Source organism: Natator depressus, chromosome 17 (assembly GCF_965152275.1).
Source record: "Natator depressus isolate rNatDep1 chromosome 17, rNatDep2.hap1, whole genome shotgun sequence".
Lineage (NCBI taxonomy): Eukaryota > Metazoa > Chordata > Testudines > Cheloniidae > Natator > Natator depressus.
The window spans coordinates 19969428-19989341 of record NC_134250.1 but is presented as its reverse complement, the minus strand read 5'-3'; the positions used below and the strand labels follow the sequence as shown (position 1 = coordinate 19989341).

The following is a 19914-nucleotide window of genomic DNA, read 5'->3' as shown; positions in this document are numbered from 1 at the left end:
GGGCTGGGTGAAAAATTTCCACAAACTGTTTTTTCAACAGAAAATTGGCTTTTCAACCAAATGAAATTGTTTGCAAAGAGTATTGGCTTTTCTGGATTTGCCCAAATGCCCCAAAACTGGAATATTTAATCTAAAAGCTGAAATAGTGTGAAATGCTGTCATGCCATGGTGCCTTGTGGGAGATGTAATTCAGGTGTCTCAGACTCCTAGTCTCTAGAGCAGTGGTTCCCAAACTTGTTCCACCGCTTGTGCAGGGAAAGCCCCTGCCAGGCCGGGTCAGTTTGTTTACCTGCCGCGTCCGCAGGTTCAGCCGATCGTGGCTCCCAGTGGCCGCGGTTCGCTGCGCCAGGCCAATGGGAGCTGCTGGAAGCGGCGGCCAGTACGTCCCTTGGCCCATGCCACTTCCAACGGCTTTTCCCCAGATCCAGCCCTGTCCCATTACACACCCAACACCAATGACCTTTTCCCTCCACCACACTTATCCATTTAGATGCATTTATTCCCACCGCTTCCCAAGTGTCATTGCTGTTCCATATTTTGCTAAACGGACGAGGCCCTCCAGTGAGGTCTGGGGACTTGAGTTGGATAGCCAGGACAGGAACACCAGTTTGAGAGTGGGGTGGGATGTGGCTGCAGACCCAGCAATTAGAAATATTAAGGGTCTGAGCTATTCACACCTGCTGCTGGATATCTCCCCAGACCGTAAGATACCAGCAGCCGAGGAACAGCGTCTGCTTCTGGCAACCCTTACGAGAGCGTAGATTGTAAGGTATTGCAGACTGTTCCTCTACGTCTTCTTCTGGAGTCAAAATTAACTCTGCGTCGTCCTGAGCTCCCATTGGCCTGGAGCAGCGAACCGCAGCCACTGGGAGCAGCGATCAGCCGAATCCTATGGACGCGGTCAGTAAACAAACCGGCCTGGCCCGGCAGGGGCTTTCCCTGCACAAGCAGAGGAACAAGTTTGGGAACCACTGCTCTAGAGGCCAGGCTCCCCAGTCAGACTTCATCTCCCATGATGCATCTCAAACATGTGACTTCCAGGATGTGCTAACTACCCTCTCCAAGAAGGGAGACAGTGGTGTGTCATGGGAGATGCATTTCGCAATCAAAATGTCTTGGGTCTCAACAGAAATATTTTACCAAAACCTCAACATTTTCTGTGAAAAGCACCCTGACTTTTACAACCAGCTCTACTTTCAGACTGGTTATCAAGGAGCTTGTAGTTCTGAACAAAGAAAATTAATCTGTATCCAATGCATTTAAATTAAACACAAGTCTGTGATGGCTCTTCTCCATTTTTGTTGGTTCTGTATATTTACGACACTCATCCAACATGGTTATGTTTGTCAAGGTATTCAATTGATCTATCTCGTAAGGCCTGGTCATAAACTAACAGAAACCACTCCAAGTGAATGTTTAGCTGATTAGCTAAATAATTTCATTTCATTCTTAAAAGATCCTTCTTGCCAAGTAGACTTGTGCCATGAAAACAATGAGGAGCCCAGTGGCACCTTAAAGACTAACAGATTTATTTGGGCATAAGCTTTCGTGGGTAAAACCCCCACTTCTTCAGATGCATGGAGTGAAAGTTACAGATGCAGACATAAATATACTGACACATGAAGAGAAGGGAGTTACCTTACAAGTGGAGAACCAGTGCCGACAGGGCCAATTCGATCAGGGTGGATGTGGTCCACTCCCAATAATTGATGAGAAGGTGTCAATACCAAGAGGATATTCCATCAATATGCTAAAGCTCTGAGGTCTCTCCAGGGTGCTGATTGTCTTGGTAAGTTTCACTGAAAAATTCATGGCTAAGTCTGGGGCAAAATTGGAAGCAAACAGAATTCAAAGCATGCCGTCAATAAAGACGCACTGTCAGAAGTAGGAAATTGTAGACATTTCTTAGGAATGCTTCAGGGTGATAAAGACACTCACACAAAGGGCAGCATCATGGCAGTCACGTTCTGTGTACATATTGTTTTGGTTCATTAATGTATCCCTCATTAGTGGGAAGATTAATGGCTATTTTCAATTTCTATGGTCTATTTCATACTGTACCTCTGTTCCATCTGGGCAACGTATCATTCTTTGGCTGCCTCCACCGACATCAAGAAGGCCCTGTATTTTGGTTAGATATTTTAAAGGGAGCTTTGAGAGAACGGCTCAATTGGTGTCTTTTTCCATCCCCAATTTTTAAAGGAATTCAGCAACAAGGATCTTCCTTACTACAATTACCTCTTCTGCTGCACAAGACATAGCTGTTAAACGTTTTCATACTCCAGAGGGAAAGACAGCAAGAAAAGGAGGGTCTTGTGGTTATGGTACTGTACTGGGGTTCAAAGTTGAATTCCCAGCTATGCAATAGACTCCCTGAGTCATCTTAGATAAGTCACTTGATTTTCCTGTACCTCAGTTTCCTCACTGGTAAAATGGGGGTAATAATATTTCTATAGCTCACTGGGGTATTGTAAGGATAAATTAATCAACGTTCTTAGACCCACCATCTTGCAGGGAAACAATGAGTTGGGCGATCAAGCACTCAACAACAGCTGAAGCAACAAAACCCAGGGCTGTAATTCTCAGAATCAGTGATTCCAAACCACGTCTCATACCCACAATGGGGTTGTTAAGGTGTTTCTAATGACAGCAAGAGAACATAATGAAAATGGAACATGTGGCAACTTTGTGGGTAATGGAAAGTGTAAAATATCACAAAACTGACCCATTGCAATTGAGGTGGAAGACGGTGACCCCTACACATCTCTCAAGTCAGTTTCAACCCGGCAGCTTTAAGACTCTTGTAGAGGGTGTATTGAAATTCTCACTGAATCTCTGTTCCATTGAGATGGAAGCACTTCTCCACCTAGTATTACCTGCACAAAGAGTTATTAACGTTCCTATCATCCTCACTGATTACAGTTCAGATTTAGATCTTGCTGAAGCCACCTGAAAAAACAACATGGGTGAACTGTCCAATCAAATCACTCAGCACATGGTTGAACAGCATTCATAGAATTACAGACTTTAAGGTCAGAAGGGACCATTATGATCATCTAGTCTGACCTCCTGCACAATGCAGGCCACAGAATCTCACCCACCCACTCCTGTTACAAACCTCTAACCTATGTCTGAGCTCTTGAAGTCCTCAAATCGTGGTTTAAAGACTGAGGTGCAGAGAATCCTCCAGCAAGTGACCCATGTCCCATGCTGCAGAGGAAGACGAAAAACCCCCAGGGCCTCTGCCAATCTGCCCTGGAGGAAAATTCCTTCCTGACCCCAAATATGGCGATCAGCTAAACTCTGAGCACGTGGGCAAGACTCACCAGCCAGACACCCAGGAAAGAATTCTCTTTAATAACTCAGATCCCACCTCATCTAACATCCCATCACAGGCCATTGGGCATATCTACCGCTAATAGTTGAAGATCAAGTAATTGCCATAATTAGGCTATCCCATCATATCATCCCTTCCATAAACTTATCAAGCTTAGTCTTGAAGCCAGATATGTCTTTTGCCTCTACTGCTTCCCTTGGAAGGCTGTTCCAGAACTTAACTCCTCTGATGGTTAGAAACCTTCATCTAATTTCAAGTCTAAACTTCCTGATAGCCGGTTTATATCCATTTGTTCTTGCGTCCACATTGGTACTGAGCTTAAATAATTCTTCTCCCTCCATGGTATTTATCCCTCTGATATATTTATAGAGAGCAATCATATCTCCCCTCAGCCTTCTTTTGGTTAGGCTAAACAAAGTGAGTCTCCTTTCATAAGACAGGTTTTCCATTCCTCAGATCATCCTAGTAGCCCTTCTCTGTACTTGTTCCAGTTTGAATTCATCCTTCTTAAACATGGGAGACCAGACCTGCACACAATATTCCAGATGAGGTCTCACAGGTGCCTTGTATAACGGTACTAACACCTCCTTATCTCTACTGGAAATACCTCGCCTGATGCATCCCAAGACCGCATTAGCTTTTTTCACGGCCATATCACATTGGCGGCTCATAGTCATCCTGTGATCAACCAATACTCCGAGGTCCTTCTCCTCCTCTGTTACTTCCAAGTGATGCGTCCCCAGTTTATAATAAAAATTCTTGTTATTAATCCCTAAATGTATGACCTTGGACTTTTCACTATTAAATTTCATCCTATTACTACTACTCCAGTTTACATTCCTGACCCCATTTGCCATTCCTGATCCCCCCACCCTCCTGTCCACAATCTTAAATATGGAGAAGGCCACATCTGGACCTGACTTGTCCTACTGCCTGGACCTGACTGTCCTATTTCCTGCTGCCTCCTTTAATGAACAGAAATTTAAAAATCCAGAACATTTTTTTGCAAAAAAATTCCATATTTTTGTAAATCAGCATTCCAAAAATGCGAAAATTCCCACCAGCTCTAATTAACAAAGACCTTGTAAACTCTTGCATTCTTGTCTTTATGAACTCAGGTTTCCTATTTAATCCTCTCTTGGAAAGCCTAGCCATAGGTCCAAAGTTAGGGATTTTTAATGACCCAAAGGAAAAACAGGTTGTTTTGGAAACAATTTCTCCCGTGTACAGTGCAACAAAGGGTTCATCTAGTAAGCTATTTCATCCCTGGGTTACAGGCATCGTTGCTATCAATGGATCAGTCTTTGCATATCCCCATTGAAACAGAAGAGTTACTGAATCAGACGAGTTTTTGGAATGTCTCTATTGCACAAACACTGAGAATTGTATAGTGATCAAAGGTTTAGGAATATGCTATATAACTGGAACAAGCAGCATTATTAATAGTCACCTCAAATACTATTTCCAAGAGTTATAACAGTAAAGACACTTCACACATAAATTACACAGAGCATTCATGGGTATCAAGACACTGTGGGTGGTCTCTATAGGGCTCTTTCCTGATATCACAGGGCATCTCTAGCGCCAGCATGTTGGTTAAAAACAAACCCACCATCTGAATCTATGATTGTATTTCTTTCAGCTCTTGTCGTTTCAAGTAACTTCCTATTTCAAATGCATGGATGGCTACTGGTTTAACAATAATAATGACAAGCTTAAAATACGTGCAGGCAACTGTGGCCCAGATCCTGAGCTGAAGTAAATCAAATTTACATCAGCTGAGTATTTGGCCCCGGTAATTTCATGAAAAAGGGGGAAATGGTCTGATTAGGGACTTTGACACAATTCGTGTGCTATTCCACTTCCAGTGTTTTAGAAAACTCCCTTTGAATTCAACGAGAATTTTGTGAACAGAATGAGGCTGGCATGTTGCCCATTTCATATAAAAGGCAGAGCAATCTTGGGGGAACCTTTTCAAAAGCAGGGCTCAATATTGCGTTACAAGTGCACTTGGGATTCCCACTGGGATCAATACAAGAGTCATCCATGAATCTAAGACAATAATAATAATACTTTGCCTTCCTCTTGTGCCTTTCACCTGAGGATCTCAAAGTGCTTTACAAATATTCACTAAGTTTCTCAGTGCCTTAAGAGGTAAGCATTATTAGCCCCATTTTACAGATGGGGAAACTGAGACACAGAGGGATTTAATTATTTGAACCCAGTTGTCCTGCTTTAAAAACAAGACCATGCTCTTTCTCCTCTCTGCATGGGCTAAACTGGCCGCTGTATTTGCAATTTATGGGCCAAATTCTCCTCCCAATTCCACAAGTACACCATCCCTGGAAATCCACCAGATTAATTGAGAGGGGAATTTAGAAGTACATCTGTCAAAGAAAAATATTACAATGGATTTGGTGTGGCTCTCAGGGGCAAGGAGAAAATGATCAGACATATCACTGGCATCTCCCCCTGCTGATAGTACTTTTGCACTAAAAATATTTACATTTCCATCTGCTGGAAAAGAAAAAATGTGGCAGCCATTGTACCACACTATTAGTTATCAGTTTTCGCCCTTTGTTCTAAATTCTGTTCTCAGTTCCAGACTTGGGACCGAGTTTTCAAAGATGCCTCATCCCAAATTGCAGACTCAATTTGCCACTTTGAGGTGTTAGTGCATGTCCAAAAACCAGGAGAGAGCACAAAATTGTACCTGCAGTTTTTGAGGGTCATGTTGAGGCCTCTTTGAAAATCTGCCTCTTAGATTCTCTTCCTTCAAAATAAATGTCGCATTTCTTTGGCCCAAATGAACAGGTTATTTTTTTGAGCCACTCAGCTGAGAACCTGGGAGAACTTCAGCTTCACCCCCAACATCATCAGTTCACTGGCTTCTCATCTGTTGGGCCAGAGTCTCCTCTCTAACCCCGTTTCTCCAATGCGGCTGGAGGAGAATGTGGCTCACTGTAGAGCTATAAACACTGACAACTTGGAGGCAAAATTGGCACCAGCAGGCAAGACATCAGACCCAGGATTCCTCATCTTCTTCTGTGAGCCACACTTTGGTATCTGCTAGGATTGTCTTCTTCCCAGATTGTGGGGAGCCACTGTGTTCTGAAAGCCAAGCCTCTTCCTCGGACCCAGCATTTCCTGTGCTGTTCTGCCTTGTACTATCCAGGCTGTCCTGAGTTGGCCGGATCTGATGCTTTAAGCTATGGGCCTTCTCTTGGGCTTTGGCACTGGCCACTTTCTGTGCCTGTCGGTAGGTCACTGGAGTGGGGATTTTGGATGGCCGTTTCTCAGGTCTGTTGTCCCTGCGTGGGCGGATTTTGGGGCGTAGCTTTAGCTTGTAGATGGATGGCACCCGTTCGGGCTTCTTCAGGGACCTTTTGGGCTTACCTTGAGGCAGTTTGGACTTTTCAAGGCCACCCACAGAGGCTGGAGAATTGATAGATGCCTTGGGGCCATCAAAGGCTGCCTGAGGAGCTTTGCTATTTCTACTGACTGCAGCAGACCCTGCATGGCTTGTGTGAGGCGGCTGCCTCCTTGACCGGTTGCCTTTGGTTTCATTGGACACATTCTCCTGGAACAAAGCCCCTTCTGGCTCCAGAAGCTTCTTTTCCACCTGGTTTCCATTCACCAGAGGCAAACATGGCTGAGAGGAAACCCTCACAGCCCCCTTGGGTGGGATCTTGGCGATCCAGTTCTCCACATCCACTGGGTGGAGTGGCTTGTGCCCCTGGGAGAGTTCGTCAATCACATCACCATAGCGGAATCCAGCCGGGTGCCATTTTGCGTCTCCGCTGGGCACATAGACACCACTCCGGGGCACACCCTCGCCACAGGGCAAGGTCTGCCTGGCACTTGTAAAGGAAGACAGGGAGGGCGTGGAGGACCTGAGCCCACTTACATCACTGGCTGTGGTGACGCTCGCTAGGCTGCAGTCCAGGGCGAAGTCGCCCAGCTGGTTCCCTTCAGGGTGGTGGCTTTCATCCGAATCAGCCTCTAGAACCTTTATGTTGGATAAGATCTCATCTTCTAGGCTCCTGTACAGCGCCTGCTCCTGGGCCAGGTTGATGGGCAAAGGCGTATACACGCGTTCCCTCTCCTCTGAGCAGCCTATTGGATCGCCACCACTCCTGCTGCTGCTGTTATTGGTGTTCCCTGGCTCTACCTCCTGCCCCAGTTTGGCCTTTGGATCCTTGTCCTTCCCTGCTGGATCTGACAGGCCGAGTCTATCTTCTGGGCTTGTGGGAAGGTTGGTCAACAATGTCTCTGGCTTGACTACCCCACTGCATTGTCTGTGCCCCTGAGAGCCTTCCTCAGCCCTGGACATGACTTTGATCTTTGAGAGAGCTGGAGCTTTTGCTATTTCACTGGCAGGGGCTTTCCACCCATTTCGGAGGCGGGGCTCCCCCTGGTGGCTCTGAACAGGGGTTGGGGGCCTGCTGAATGTGGGGCCGGCTTTGACTGGGATCTTAGTGCTACTTTCCTGTTTTGGAGTCTGGCCCATGTGTTTAACTGGGGAGGATGGCAACACAACCCCAGCATCCCCCCAGCCGTGTGCAGCGTTGAGGCTCTGCGCAGCTCCCTTGGAATCCTGTTGTGAGGAGAGATGAAGAAGTTTCATTGGGCTGCAGGAACGGACCATCCCAGGAAAGCTCTTGACCCCTGATTCCTGAGGCTTGTGAGCCTGTGGAAAGGGTTTGACTCCATACTGGGTGCTCCTTGACGGCTGAGCTGTTCTGTCTTTTGGCACTGTCATCTGGGGCCTGGACTCTGTACACCTGGCTTGCACAAACCTAGCTGGGTCCTTCTGATTCTTCCCAGGGATTCTACTAGTCTGACGCCCTCTCTGGGGCTCTGGGAGAGCTTCCGAGGCGCCAGAACCATCCTCCTCGCTTCCAGTCAGTTGTGAGGTCAGGGAGGACGTAGAAACACACAGCTTATCCCTCCGGCTCTGGGTGGAGGAGGTCTGTTGGGTAGCAGATCTTTCTTCGGCAAACTGCTGCCTCCGTGAAGGAGTAGCAGACCGCTCGGTTGCCCTATAACAGAGACAAAGCATCAGATTGGTGTGTCAGTCGCCTCTAGCCCTAGGGAGGTAGGTACCCGCGTTGCTCTGGGCATGACGCTGGTTCTGTGCTGACAAGCAATGGGAGGGCGTATACATCCCTCGTTAGGGGCTGTAATCATTGGTCTTGTGATGCACTCACAAGCTGGCACAAAGGCCAGTGCAGGCCACCACCTCTGGGAGGTGCTGACAAGCTCAAAGTCAGCAAGACAGGGCCCCATAATGTCATCTACTCCACTAAAAAACACAGGCATGGGTTACATTTTGGGTTACATATGTTACTACAGTTACATTTTGTTGCTGCTGAGAGCGAGGGGCTGAGTGCGCTGCCTGAAGTCAGAGTTAGCAGGGCAGACGCCCCAGTACAGCTCTGCCAGTGCATCTCTACCCTGACATACTACCCACCCAATCTACACAGGGACATCACACAGATTGCCAATAATCTACCTGCATCTGGAAACAGCTCTACCTCTTCTAGTTCCGGGCCTTGTCCTACAGCTCTGCCAGTGCCCCTCAGTCCTGACCTACAGTCCCCCCCGTTGTTCCAGTCCTGGACCCTAACACACACAAGCACTGCCAATGACCCTCAGTCCAGTCCTGGGGCCTCACTTGAGCAGAAACCCTATAGCAGTTAAGTGACTCCCTCCAGCTGATTCCAAGATGACCCTGATGGGCACTGAAGAAGACCTTGGCCAACTATGCTCAAGCTTGAAACAGGTCCTTTGAGGTGGGAACCAAACAGGAACAACGGGGGCACTGGGAGTCCTGGAAGGCACCACAAAGGAAGCCTGGCTAGCAGTAAAATGTACCGTTCACTGTGTAATTTTCCAGCTTTGTCCAATGCCAGCCGCTCTTCAGTGTCAGTGACTATACCGACTGCTCAGCACAGCATCCATGGGAGTCATCCGGGAAACCAAGCCCAAGGCCTTTCGCAAACTTCTTTTCATTACCTGGCCGAAGGGACCCTCCTGGGTTCTGACTGCTCCCGCAGGGGCCTGAGCCTGGAATCCTTCTTGCTGGTGCTATCTGGTGATGGAGATGAACGAAGCTTCCGGCTGGTGCTGAGGCTCTGGGGGGTGTAGGTCCTCCACTCCACTGGGGGCAGTGGGCTTTGGGACCTGCTCACGATTAGGGTGGGCTGGGGCTTCTTTGGGTTGTCTGTCCTGGGTGTCGGGCAGACCTTGATCTCATGCTGCACCTGAATTGCCTGCAGCCTTTGAGGGCTTGTCAGCTTGACAGCCTGCTTGTGAGCTGTGAAGAGATTCAGGGACTCAGTATCTCTGGTCACCACACTCCGGTGGATTAACCTTGTGGGGGGGCTGTACTGGTGTGCCAGACCTAAGCAGTGCCAGATAGTACCAACCACTTCCGATTCAAGTGTGCATGTTCTAACTCGCCATGGAGACTGGGGTAGACCAGAATTTACGCCAGCCCACTCCAAGCCTCATGGTGAAAATCCCTTGTGAATTCTCATGATGAATTGGAAAGTTGGCCCTGTGGCACACCTAGGAATTTCACATGGGTCTTTAACCTCTACGAATAATTTACTCAGCTGGAATAAAGCAAGATCTCATTGTCTTACGACATTTCTATCGTCCAGATGCTGAAATGCAATGAGAGCAGATCTCACATTATTCTGCCACCCTAATTGGCTCCCTGAGGCATTTTAAACCTTGTGAAATATACCCAAACAAAAAAACCCTAAATACAATAGTCCCAAAGGGCAATTCCTACACACACTCCTAGGCAGGACTGGGGTGTTGTAGGTCTCTCTCCCTTCTGAAGTGCTAGCCTGACCTCTAGTGGCACTATGGGAGACAAACGGCTTCCCTGGAGCCTTCTCCATGCTGTAAGGAGGCACCTGCCTCTTGCTACAAGAACCCAGAAAGAAATGACCCCTACCAAAAAGTTCCTGTGACCCTGTCAGAGATTTATAAAGGCTGAGCTGCTTTCCACCCAGCACCGTAGCCATGGGCGAGCCTAGGGAATTGTTCAAATCGGATGTGCTTCTCCGGTCTGTCTATGCTTCTTTGCTGTCCTTCACTGTGACCCACACAGTCTTCTACTACTGAGGACCTGATGACAGCGAAGGGGACACACCTACCAGATTCTAACCTCATCCAAGGAGAAGAGTCACCCCCCATGCAGACCTCCCCAAGGCTGCACGCATCGAATCTGCCAACTGAAGCAGCGCAAGGAGACTTACACAGCGAGGTGCACTGGCAGGGGTCATGCTTATCCAGATAATGCTCCAGCGTGTCCCAGCCACCTCCAACCCGCACCATCACATGATTCCGGAGGATCTGGAACAAACAGAGCACCCATGAACGGGGGCTCACCTGGGCCTGCAGCGTCCTGAGCTTAGAAATGAGTGAAAGCTCAACAGATGGATATCGCCATCCTGTTGGTGTTTTTCCAGTGAGGTGTATACAGTATTTCACAGGCACATGACTGGGGATGCACACAGGGTTACATGCACACGTATATGTGATGCGCATAATAATAATTCCAGGTGCCACAGCATATTGTGGTTTTCATGGCCATAGGTGGGGAGAGAACCCAGGACCTTTGGCTTCCAAAACAGCCTCTACCCCTTGAATTAAAAGAGAACCTCATACTCTCTGTGGGCCAGCTACTAGATAACATCCTCAAACAGATGTGCAGCCAGGTTTTCCAAAGAGATCAGGGCTAGATTTTGCCACGCTTGGAGCCCCACATTTTCCAAAGAGCTCAGCACCTGTTGTGTTAATACAGCACAGCCAGTGCGTATTCAATGTGCTGAGCCCTTCTGGAAATCCCAACGCTACGGACTGACCCTGATCGGTGCAGAATATCCTAGTCTTCCACTGACTTCATTGCTCAGCCCATCTCAGGAGCAGGCGTTTAGCTTGTACACTACAATACACGCATGCAAACACATGCACACATTTGGTTTACATGCCTGCCTATGCATGCATACCTAGCCATGCATATGGTGGCATAGGTGTGTGCACACATGAATAACCGCTCTTACCCAGGTACATGTGGACAATGTGTAAAAAAACCATGTAGTCCAAAGAGGATTTGAATACACTCAGATGAACCGGCAGGGGTGGAGGACCTGCAGCCAGGAGCGCAGTTGCCTATGATTCCTGCCACGGAAAATATGCAGGTTCTCACACACAACACAATACAGAGCTTGCTACCACCATGTCTTACTCCAGCAGGATGCCTCGGGGACCTAGTGATTATTCAGTTACTTGAGAGATGTACATGCAGGTCAGACCATGATGGCATCTCTGACGGCAGGAGAGGGGTTTGAGGGTTAATCTGGGTGGCCACCCCTATAAAGAGAAGAAAATCTGAGGGTCCTCTCCAGGCAACCATAACCTGCAGGGCACATGGCTTTCACTGCAATCACTGATAAGGCTATCACCCAGGAAAGTTAATGAAGGGGCCTAGAGACCTGAAAGAAACCAACTGGAGAGAATACAGAGGAGGATGGAGAGAGGGAGGGACGACCCTACCCATGTTTCCCCCCACAGTGAATGCCCCGCTGGTGAAAGGCACCAGACTGACAGCTCTGGAGGCTGGAGCCCCGTACTCATCCACTGGACAGCTGGTATGGCCCTGGCAGCACCAAGGGGAGCTTCCCTCCCGCAGCCCCATTCATTTCTCACCCAGAGAGAGCACTTCTAGGGAGAAAGGGGAACGCACGCTCCATTGCCCAGTCAGTCCAACCAATAGGCCGGCTGGAGTGGTGGGGTTTTGAGACATGGTCCCCTGTCCCACTAGGAAGTGGAGTGACTCATTTCACCAAGTGACATCAGAGGGCTTCAGTGTTGGGTCCCCATTGAGCTGTCCCATCCTACTTAAGGTGAAGACATGCAGATCCCATCACTAATCCTCACTGCCATTCAGCCTGAATGCATTTTGCTCTGTGCTAACGCAGCACAGTATGAAAATCTCTGCCTTGCGAACGGTCACGATACTCGGTTACTCTGACTCTGGCAGCCTTGCTTGCCATATCGACACATGCCATCTTCTGGAGTGGGACCAGGCACAACGAGAGGTGAAGAGCCCCTGTTTGGTGAATCCCACCCCCAGGACACAGCATCCCAGCCCCAGATGGTAGCAGCAGTGCAGGTTCCCCTCCTACCCCTAGCCTAGATTAGACGTTCCCGGTAACACACAGACCAACATAACAGCACCTGGAAAGCACACCCTCCTGGACTTACCCTGACAAAAATAAGGGTGTTGGAATCGCCCACGCGGTATTTTCCTTCAGACACCTTGATCATGGAGAACTGGACTGGGCACGTGCAGCGGCTCACCAGGTGTTGGACCTGTGGAGTCCATTCACGGTCAATAGGAGGAAAGTGCTATCCCTGAACACCCTGGATAACATTATAGCTTGGGGAGGGGGTGCCAGGCTCCTTAGGCCCATTCTCTGTCAGACAGACCGGGGTGCCAGGGCTTATCCAAATCTCATCAAAGCCACTCGATCCTGTAAAAACAGACTGGAAATCCCACATGAAAAGATTTCTGCTGCTGCCTTCTTGTGCTTGGGCCCTGAAAACCAGGCTTCTGGCTCGGGCTGTATTTGGAAACTGGGAGCACAGAAGCCATCACAAAAATAAAAAAACCCAACAGGGGTTGGGGAGGAAATTAGCTGAACATTCTTGAACCTCTAACGAGATCCAGGTCAGGATCACGTAGCGCTCGATGTGAAGATCCAGGAAGTTTAAGCCATGCTAATTTGGGCCTTCGGATTTCTAACTGGGGCCAGCTAACGATTGAAGAAATCAGTTCCCTTTGCACTATTTTGTTCAGTAATTTGATCCTTATTATCTTCTAACCCCAGTTAGTGCCACTAACCACCAGAAGGTCTGGCCTGCTGGAAACAGTGGCGCAGAACTCCTGCTAACTCTGCTGGGCTTTAAATACCCATGAGCCAAGAATAAGAATCTCTCACATTCAGGTAGCACCTTCCTCCCTGAAAGGTTCCAAAGTAGATTGCATATAACAGAGAACCTCCCCCCACATTGAGACAGGCCCCCAGTCAGGTCCTCCTGAAGTTCACGCCTGGACAGAATAATGAGTATCAGGGAACTCAGACCCCCAGTGCCTGCCAGTGGCTTACAGTGTCCCCACCCCTTTACCATCTGGTCCAGGTTCTTGAAGTCACAAGGCTTCCTCTGGGGCTTGGGAAGTGGGGTATCCTCAGGGGGGAGGTCCATCTCCTCTCGGATCTCCTCCTCAATCTCCTCCTCCATTTGGATCAGGGTGGGAGCACTCATCCCGAAGCGAGAGGCCCGGCGGGACACCTCCAGCAGACACAGCACAAAGTTTTTCTCATTCTTCCTCAGCACCAGGTCCTCCGTCTCAAACATCAGCACCTCTGAGGCACAGCAAATGAGCGAAACGTGGGAAGAAGGAGAGGAAGGATGGAGAGAAGGAATGAGAGACAAGGGCAGAGCCAGTGAGAGCAGCAGCGCTGATGTGTCCGGGGTGGTGAATTGTCCCACGGATGCAGCATGTACGCTATGATGGGCATTTGATCGCGTGGCCACAGATCTCTGCAACAGAGACTGTCTGATGTAGGAAGAGCTAAGCAAGGCCTGGTGTGGTGAGACAATATGAGTGAGAGCCAGCCTGACCTATTACCATTCTGCAGGGAGCCAACTGTGAAGACATGGGTGAAGATGTACCCTCAGTGTTTAACCTCTTCAGGCCTAAGGGGGTACAGTAAGTGGTGGGACACATATTGGATATGTCCTGCCCTGATAGGCCAATTGAATGGGTACTTGCATGGAAAATCCTTGATACACCAAGCAAATGTGTAGGTACAGACAAGGTGTCAGTATCCTTGCATGAACATACATGAGGGATTCTTTAGGTATAAATATGGGGTATCCTGCTCATGAGATGCCAGGCAAGTGGGCATTCAGACCCACCTTACAGTGGGAGAGTGAAGGGGCTCATTCTGCTTAGTGTATCAAAAGGAAGACCTAGAGGTGACTTGATCACAGTGTATAGGTACCTTTGTGGGGAGACAATACTGGCTCTTTAATTACATCTAAGGGAGAAAAGTAGAATAAAAGCCAATGGCTGGTAGTTAGAGTCAGACAAATTCAAGTTAGAAACAAAGCACAATTTTTAATAGGGAGGGTGATTAACCGTAGGAGCTAGCTCCGAAGGGAAGGGGTGGATTCTCAATCTCTTGACTTCTCCAAATAAGGCCTTTCTGGAAGAGATGCTTGAGGCAAACACAAATCACTGGGCTCAACACAGGAGTAACTGGGGGAAGCTCTCTGGCCTGGGTTATATAGGAGATCAGACTAGGTGATCTCATGGTCCCTACTGGTCTTAAACTCTCTGGATCTATGAATCACGAGCACGCCCAGCGCTTTTCTGGAAGTGGATGCTAATGTCTTGATAAAGTGAGGCCGTGAGCACAGACATTGCTTTGGCTGGGGAAGGGTTAAACAGAATCTGGGCTCCCCCCGGCTCAAGCTATTCAAGGAGCTGAGGAGCAGAGGCTGGGTTCTGTGTGAGAGAACCAAGGCCTGGATTAGCCCTTCCGCAGCCAGCCGCCAGTTTTGACCAAGGAACTAAAACAACCACGTGGGCACAACCTCAGCCAGTCAACGAGGCAGAGATTCACACGCTGTTAGCCCACACCCCCCTCCCCGACCCTAGCTGCCAGCGCGGCACTGAACCCCAGTCGGAGGGGAAATACGGAAATGCGTTAAGGCAGTGCTGCGTTAACGACATTCGCAGCTGCTGTTGCACGGGGCTTCAGCGCAGGCTGCCAAAGATTCGGGTGTCTTTTGGAAAGAAGATATTCAAGGGGCAATGCAAATCAATCCAATCTACTAGCTACCTCCGACGCATAGCGCTCGTATGTCCCTTTGCCAACTCCTGTCCCTACTGCAGTTTGTTGTTATTGTAGGGTTGCCAGTGCTAACTTGAAATCAGATTTGCAATTCCTTTTTTAGGGGGCGGGGAAAGTGTTCTGACTCCCAATGCGTTGTTGTTATTGTTATTCATTATTCGTATTGTGGTAGCACCTGGAGGCCCCAACTGAGAGCGGGGCCCCTTTGCGCTGGGCGCTGCACGTACACACAGTGAGAGACTAGCCCTGCCCCAAGGAGCTGACAAGCGAAATACAGAAGACACACAAGAAGGTGGGAGAAACAAAGGATATTGGCCCCCTTTGCAGATGGGGAAGTGAAGCCCAAAGGGATGAACTGAATTGCCCGAGCTCACGTGGCTACTCAGTGGCAGAGTCAGGAACAGAATCTAGGCCAGTGCCTTAGGACACGATACTAGACATCACGCCCTTCCTTAAGATGCTTCATCTCAGCGCTCAATCCCCAGACAGCATCTCAGTTTGGGCTAAGTTTAATGAGAAGGGAGGGAAAATGCGCTTGTGATCAAGGCTCTGGATGGGATCAGGACACTTGGGGCCTCCCTAACTGGGCCACTTTGTGACCTTGAGCAAGCGGCTTCCCTCCAGTTTCTCCTGTCTATAAATGGAGGATAAAGATGGAGGTGGCGGGGCTAACTGAATGTTTGCAAAGTGCTTTGAGATCCTCAGAGAGAAGGTGCTAAGAAAGAGTGAAGTATATTAGTTTGTCAGCTTTTTGGGGGGCAGGGGCCATCTTTTTGTTCTGTGTTTGTACAGCATCTAGCATCTAGGGTCTGGTCCATGACTGTTGCTCCTACAGGCTACCATAATACACCTAATAAATAATGTACAGCGCCCAGCACAATGGGGTCCTGGTGCATGACTGTGGTCCTAGGCACCAACGCAAGACAAATAAATAATGAGAAGAAAAAGAATTGCCATGGGGTGAGGGGGCAGAAAAAGGTGTTAGAAATAAACAGAAAAGAAAATAATGGAAAGAAACTGGAGGAAAAGATCAGAATCCCCTTTACCTTTAATATCCATCTCCTTCCTGCACCACTGGATGAAGTTAGACACGTTATCCCTGGCCTGGAAGGTCCCTGGCTGGGCAGAGTCATTACAGGTCACCCCGTATCTGGGCAGCTGGAGCTTGTGGGCCAGGCCCGGATAGTCGCGGGAGAACTCTCTGGCCACATGGGTGATGTTGTTGGCATGGTAGCACAGCATGGAGCCTGTCTCCAGCACCTCCAGGAGGGACCCAACGTTGACGTCCAAGTCATAGAGTTCCTTGAGCCACTCGGCCAGGTCCTCCTTCATGGCGTAGAGATACTGCTCACTGGACTTGTAGGGCCGGATGCTCTGCACCGTGGCCCCCTGAATCCCAGCCATCTTGCCATGAGACACGGGGCTAAAGGGAGACAGAGAAGGGGCGTCAAAGACTTCCATGTGGGACACTGAACCATCAACCCCTTGGTTTGGTTCCAGACTTACCCAGGTATGGTGAGTTTCCACCTCTCTGCCCCCAGAGTGGGTTCTCATGGGCCTGTCCCCGGACCCCCCATCGCCATGACTTGCCAAACTGCAGATCTAGGCTGAAAAAGTTGCAATATTTCTCCCCTCCTGAGGAGCGGCAAGTTCACTGGTGGCACAGCTCACTTGGTCCCCTAGTCATGGGTAAGATCCCCTAGCCATCACAATTGCTTTCCTGCAGGGAGAGCAAGTTCCTCCATCCACCCCACACGCAGATGCTCGGCTCCTCCGAGCCCTCCACTGGAAGGTGCTGTCCTCACGCCTCATTCCTGTGCCCACGGCCCAGAGCCCTTGCTACCCCATCCCCCTGGAGGAACCTGCCTGCAGCCGTGCCCCATTGCGAGGGGACACACATTCCTAGGCTGGGAACTGACCTTTCCCCCGGAAGGCTCTCCCTCTTTCTTCGACAAGGAGCTGGGGCGTTTCTCCTTCACCCAGAGCTCCTGCTGCCTGCCCTTCACCCCCTTGGGAATGTCAGAAGCCTGTCTCCTTCCCCCGAGCAGTTGCTTGGAGCTGGAGTCGATTTAAACGGGAAATCACCCCTCCTGGACAGCCCAGTGTTTTGTTTCCTTCCCCAAGTGCTGTTCTCTTCTCCTTGGTGACACAGACTTGCTACAAACACTCCCCGTTAACCCCTTAGGCTCCTGCTTTCCCAACCAATGGGCCTCACTCCTTTTTTTTTTTTTTTAAAGCAACAATCGTCCCAAACCAGGAGATTTTAAAACAACTCTGAACTCCCCCAAAGTTTGGGAGCATTTGGGTCTGGAGCACTGGTTTGGGGGCGGTTGTTTAGAAATATCATATGACTCTACGGCATGTTTCCTCTGAGGATCTCAAAGCACTTTACAACCATTAATGAACTGATCCTCAGTTCCTCCTCCCCCACGGCCCTCTCTGTGCAGTACTGTAGGTCTGTCCCATTTTACAGATTGGCAAACTGAGGCACAGGGAAGCATAGAAGCATAGAAGCATAGAATACCAGGGTTGGAAGGGACCTCAGGAGGTCATCTAGTCCAACCCCCTGCTCAAAGCAGGACCAATCCCCAATTTTTGCCCCAGATCCCACAATGGCCCCCTCAAGGATTGAACTCACAACCCTAGGTTTAGCAGGCCAATGCGGCTTGGTCAAGGTCATACAGTGAGTCAGTGACAGACCCCCCAGGAGTCCCAGTCTCCTGCTCAAAATGCTAAACACACCAGGCCAAATCCCACTCCACCCACGCAGCCCTGCTGAAGTTAGTCAAAGCGGATAGCCACAACTGAGGTTAAAATTTGGCCCTCTGCCTCAATTGAAAACCAGAATGCCAGATCGTCAGCTGGGGTGTAACTCAAAACACCTGCACTGGACTCAATAGAGCTGTGTCCATTCACACCAGCTGAGGATCTGGCCCTTTTGAAGCCAGGCACTGCAGGGCCCGGGCTCATCCGGCCTGTGTAACAGTCTATGGTATCACACGCCAACTGGAGCTTGGGCGCGATCAGGAGGGCGACCACATTTTGGTGTCGGTTTTCCAGGACAGAACAATCACACCACGGTGCCACGCCATGTGGTCGCAGCACCTGCATCACAGCCCCACAGTGTCGCCTCCGCTCATCGGGAGCTGATGGGGCATCTCCCGATGAAGAAACCGAGCTCTGGGCCCAGAGTGAGGCCGCGCTGTCAGCGTAGCCATGTCACCACGTCTTGCCACACCTAATGCCTCCAAACGTGGCAGCCCAAGTCATTCGCTGCACCAGCCTGGTCCCTGCACCAACGATCTCCTAAGCGCCTGGATGAAACCGGGCACCTCTCTGGAGGTTTACATGGATGGCTGCTGGGCAGTAACAAAACACGTGGGGCCAGCGCTACCCCACCCTCCTGTGGAGCTCGTGTGTCAGTGAACGTTCAGAGAGAAGAGCCGAGGAGAAGATGCAGATATACTGATGGGGCCTTTCCCCGTAAACGAACCACATTTCCCTGACTGGGGCCCGAAGAAAGACGTGGTCACATTACAAGGGGGGTCACAGATCCAGAGGAGGGGTGAGGAGGCTGCTATAGGGTTGGAGAGTATATCAAGGAGAGGTTCTTCAGTGGGAGCTGTGGGAGGTAGAACAGACCCCAGCAAGGGCAAAGAGAGCTGGGAGTATGCATGAGTGGATGGACAGATATTCTTGGCCTACTGCTCCCACTGAAATCCACTCTCGCTGGTTTCAAAAGAAAACGGGGCCTTTAGGGTTAGACCTGCTGCAAAGCTGGGCCCTCATGCCCAATGACACAGCCTGGGGTGACCCACCAGGTCACTCCCTTCCACTGGCATGTGTGTAGAACCTGCCTGGAGAACCCCCAAGGTGTCACAATGAGCCGCGGGCCAGCAGCTGGCGGCTGGGGAGCTGAGAGTGGCTTTGCAGCGAGTGGCAGTGAGGCCTCAGCAGGTGAGACTCAGCTAAGAGGCTTTCTCCTGAAATCCCTTGAAATGTAATCTTCAGGAGGAATTTAAAATGTTAAAGCTGAGTGAGCAGGTGGGCAGCTGGGGGCTTGTGATATTGAATCCTGCCTCAGCATGGGGGGCTAGACTAGGTGACCTCTCGAGGTCCCTTCTCCCACTCCATCACCCTGGTGTAATACGACAAGGGCCCAGACAAGGAGGGCAGGCAGGTCTTTCTCTACCTTGTTTAAAACCCAGCAACAGACTCTGTCTAATCTCCTAACCCTGCCCAATATTGGGACAAAAGATTTTATATTCCCCGGGGAGTGTATTACCTTAGCAAGGACTCCACGGGCCGCTTGATGCCAGAGAGATCAGAGGGACAGACCCAGCAGAAGCACGGGCTGCCTCGGCTCCAGCCATGATGGATTTCATAGGAACTCAGGACTGAAAGGCACCTCCTGGATCACTGCGGCTGATCCCCTGAAAGCCTCATACAATCCCACGCTCCGTTCCTCTTGGACCTGCCCACTGGCAGTGATGGCAGTATGCAGGGCGCTCCATTGCGCTGTCCCCAGGCTCAGCGGTGGTTCCAGCAGGAGTTTGGTTTCAAACACTGAACTGTACTGGGCTTTCTCTGGGGCGTCTCATAGTTACTGGCGCTCTAGCTGCATTGACACAA

The 19914-nt window shown here is 49.7% G+C and overlaps 1 protein-coding gene across 2 annotated transcripts; it reads right to left on the bottom strand.

The window, feature by feature from the left end:
* Positions 1-4459: 4459 nt before the first annotated feature.
* On the bottom strand, positions 4460-19598 carry GAS2L2 (growth arrest specific 2 like 2). Of its 2 annotated transcripts, XM_074974753.1 has the most exons (7): positions 19568-19598; positions 16329-16705; positions 13547-13785; positions 12623-12730; positions 10612-10708; positions 9356-9656; positions 4460-8379 (listed from the first exon to the last, which is right to left on the bottom strand). In XM_074974753.1, the coding sequence occupies exons 2-7, from the start codon at positions 16684-16686 to the stop codon at positions 6357-6359; spliced, it is 3126 nt and encodes a 1041-aa protein (XP_074830854.1). In that variant the 5' UTR covers positions 16687-16705; positions 19568-19598; the 3' UTR covers positions 4460-6356. The 2 variants fall into 2 exon arrangements, with proteins under 2 accessions (XP_074830854.1, XP_074830853.1); XM_074974752.1 differs by lacking the exon at positions 19568-19598 and having other exon boundaries at positions 16329-16774.
* Between the last annotated feature and the right edge of the window lie 316 nt (positions 19599-19914).

What these genes read in the sequence shown, in the direction of transcription:
- GAS2L2 (XM_074974752.1), bottom strand. Translation starts at nt 16,743, where the DNA reads ATGGAAGTCTTTGACGCCCCTTCTCTGTCTCCCTTTAGCCCCGTGTCT. An exon ending in TCAAGAACCTGGACCAGATG is followed by an intron (nt 12,731 to 13,546) that starts GTAAAGGGGTGG and finishes TGGACTCCACAG; the next exon opens with GTCCAACACCTGGTGAGCCG. An exon ending in CTGCCAGTGCACCTCGCTGT is followed by an intron (nt 9,657 to 10,611) that starts GTAAGTCTCCTT and finishes ATCTCTTCACAG; the next exon opens with CTCACAAGCAGGCTGTCAAG.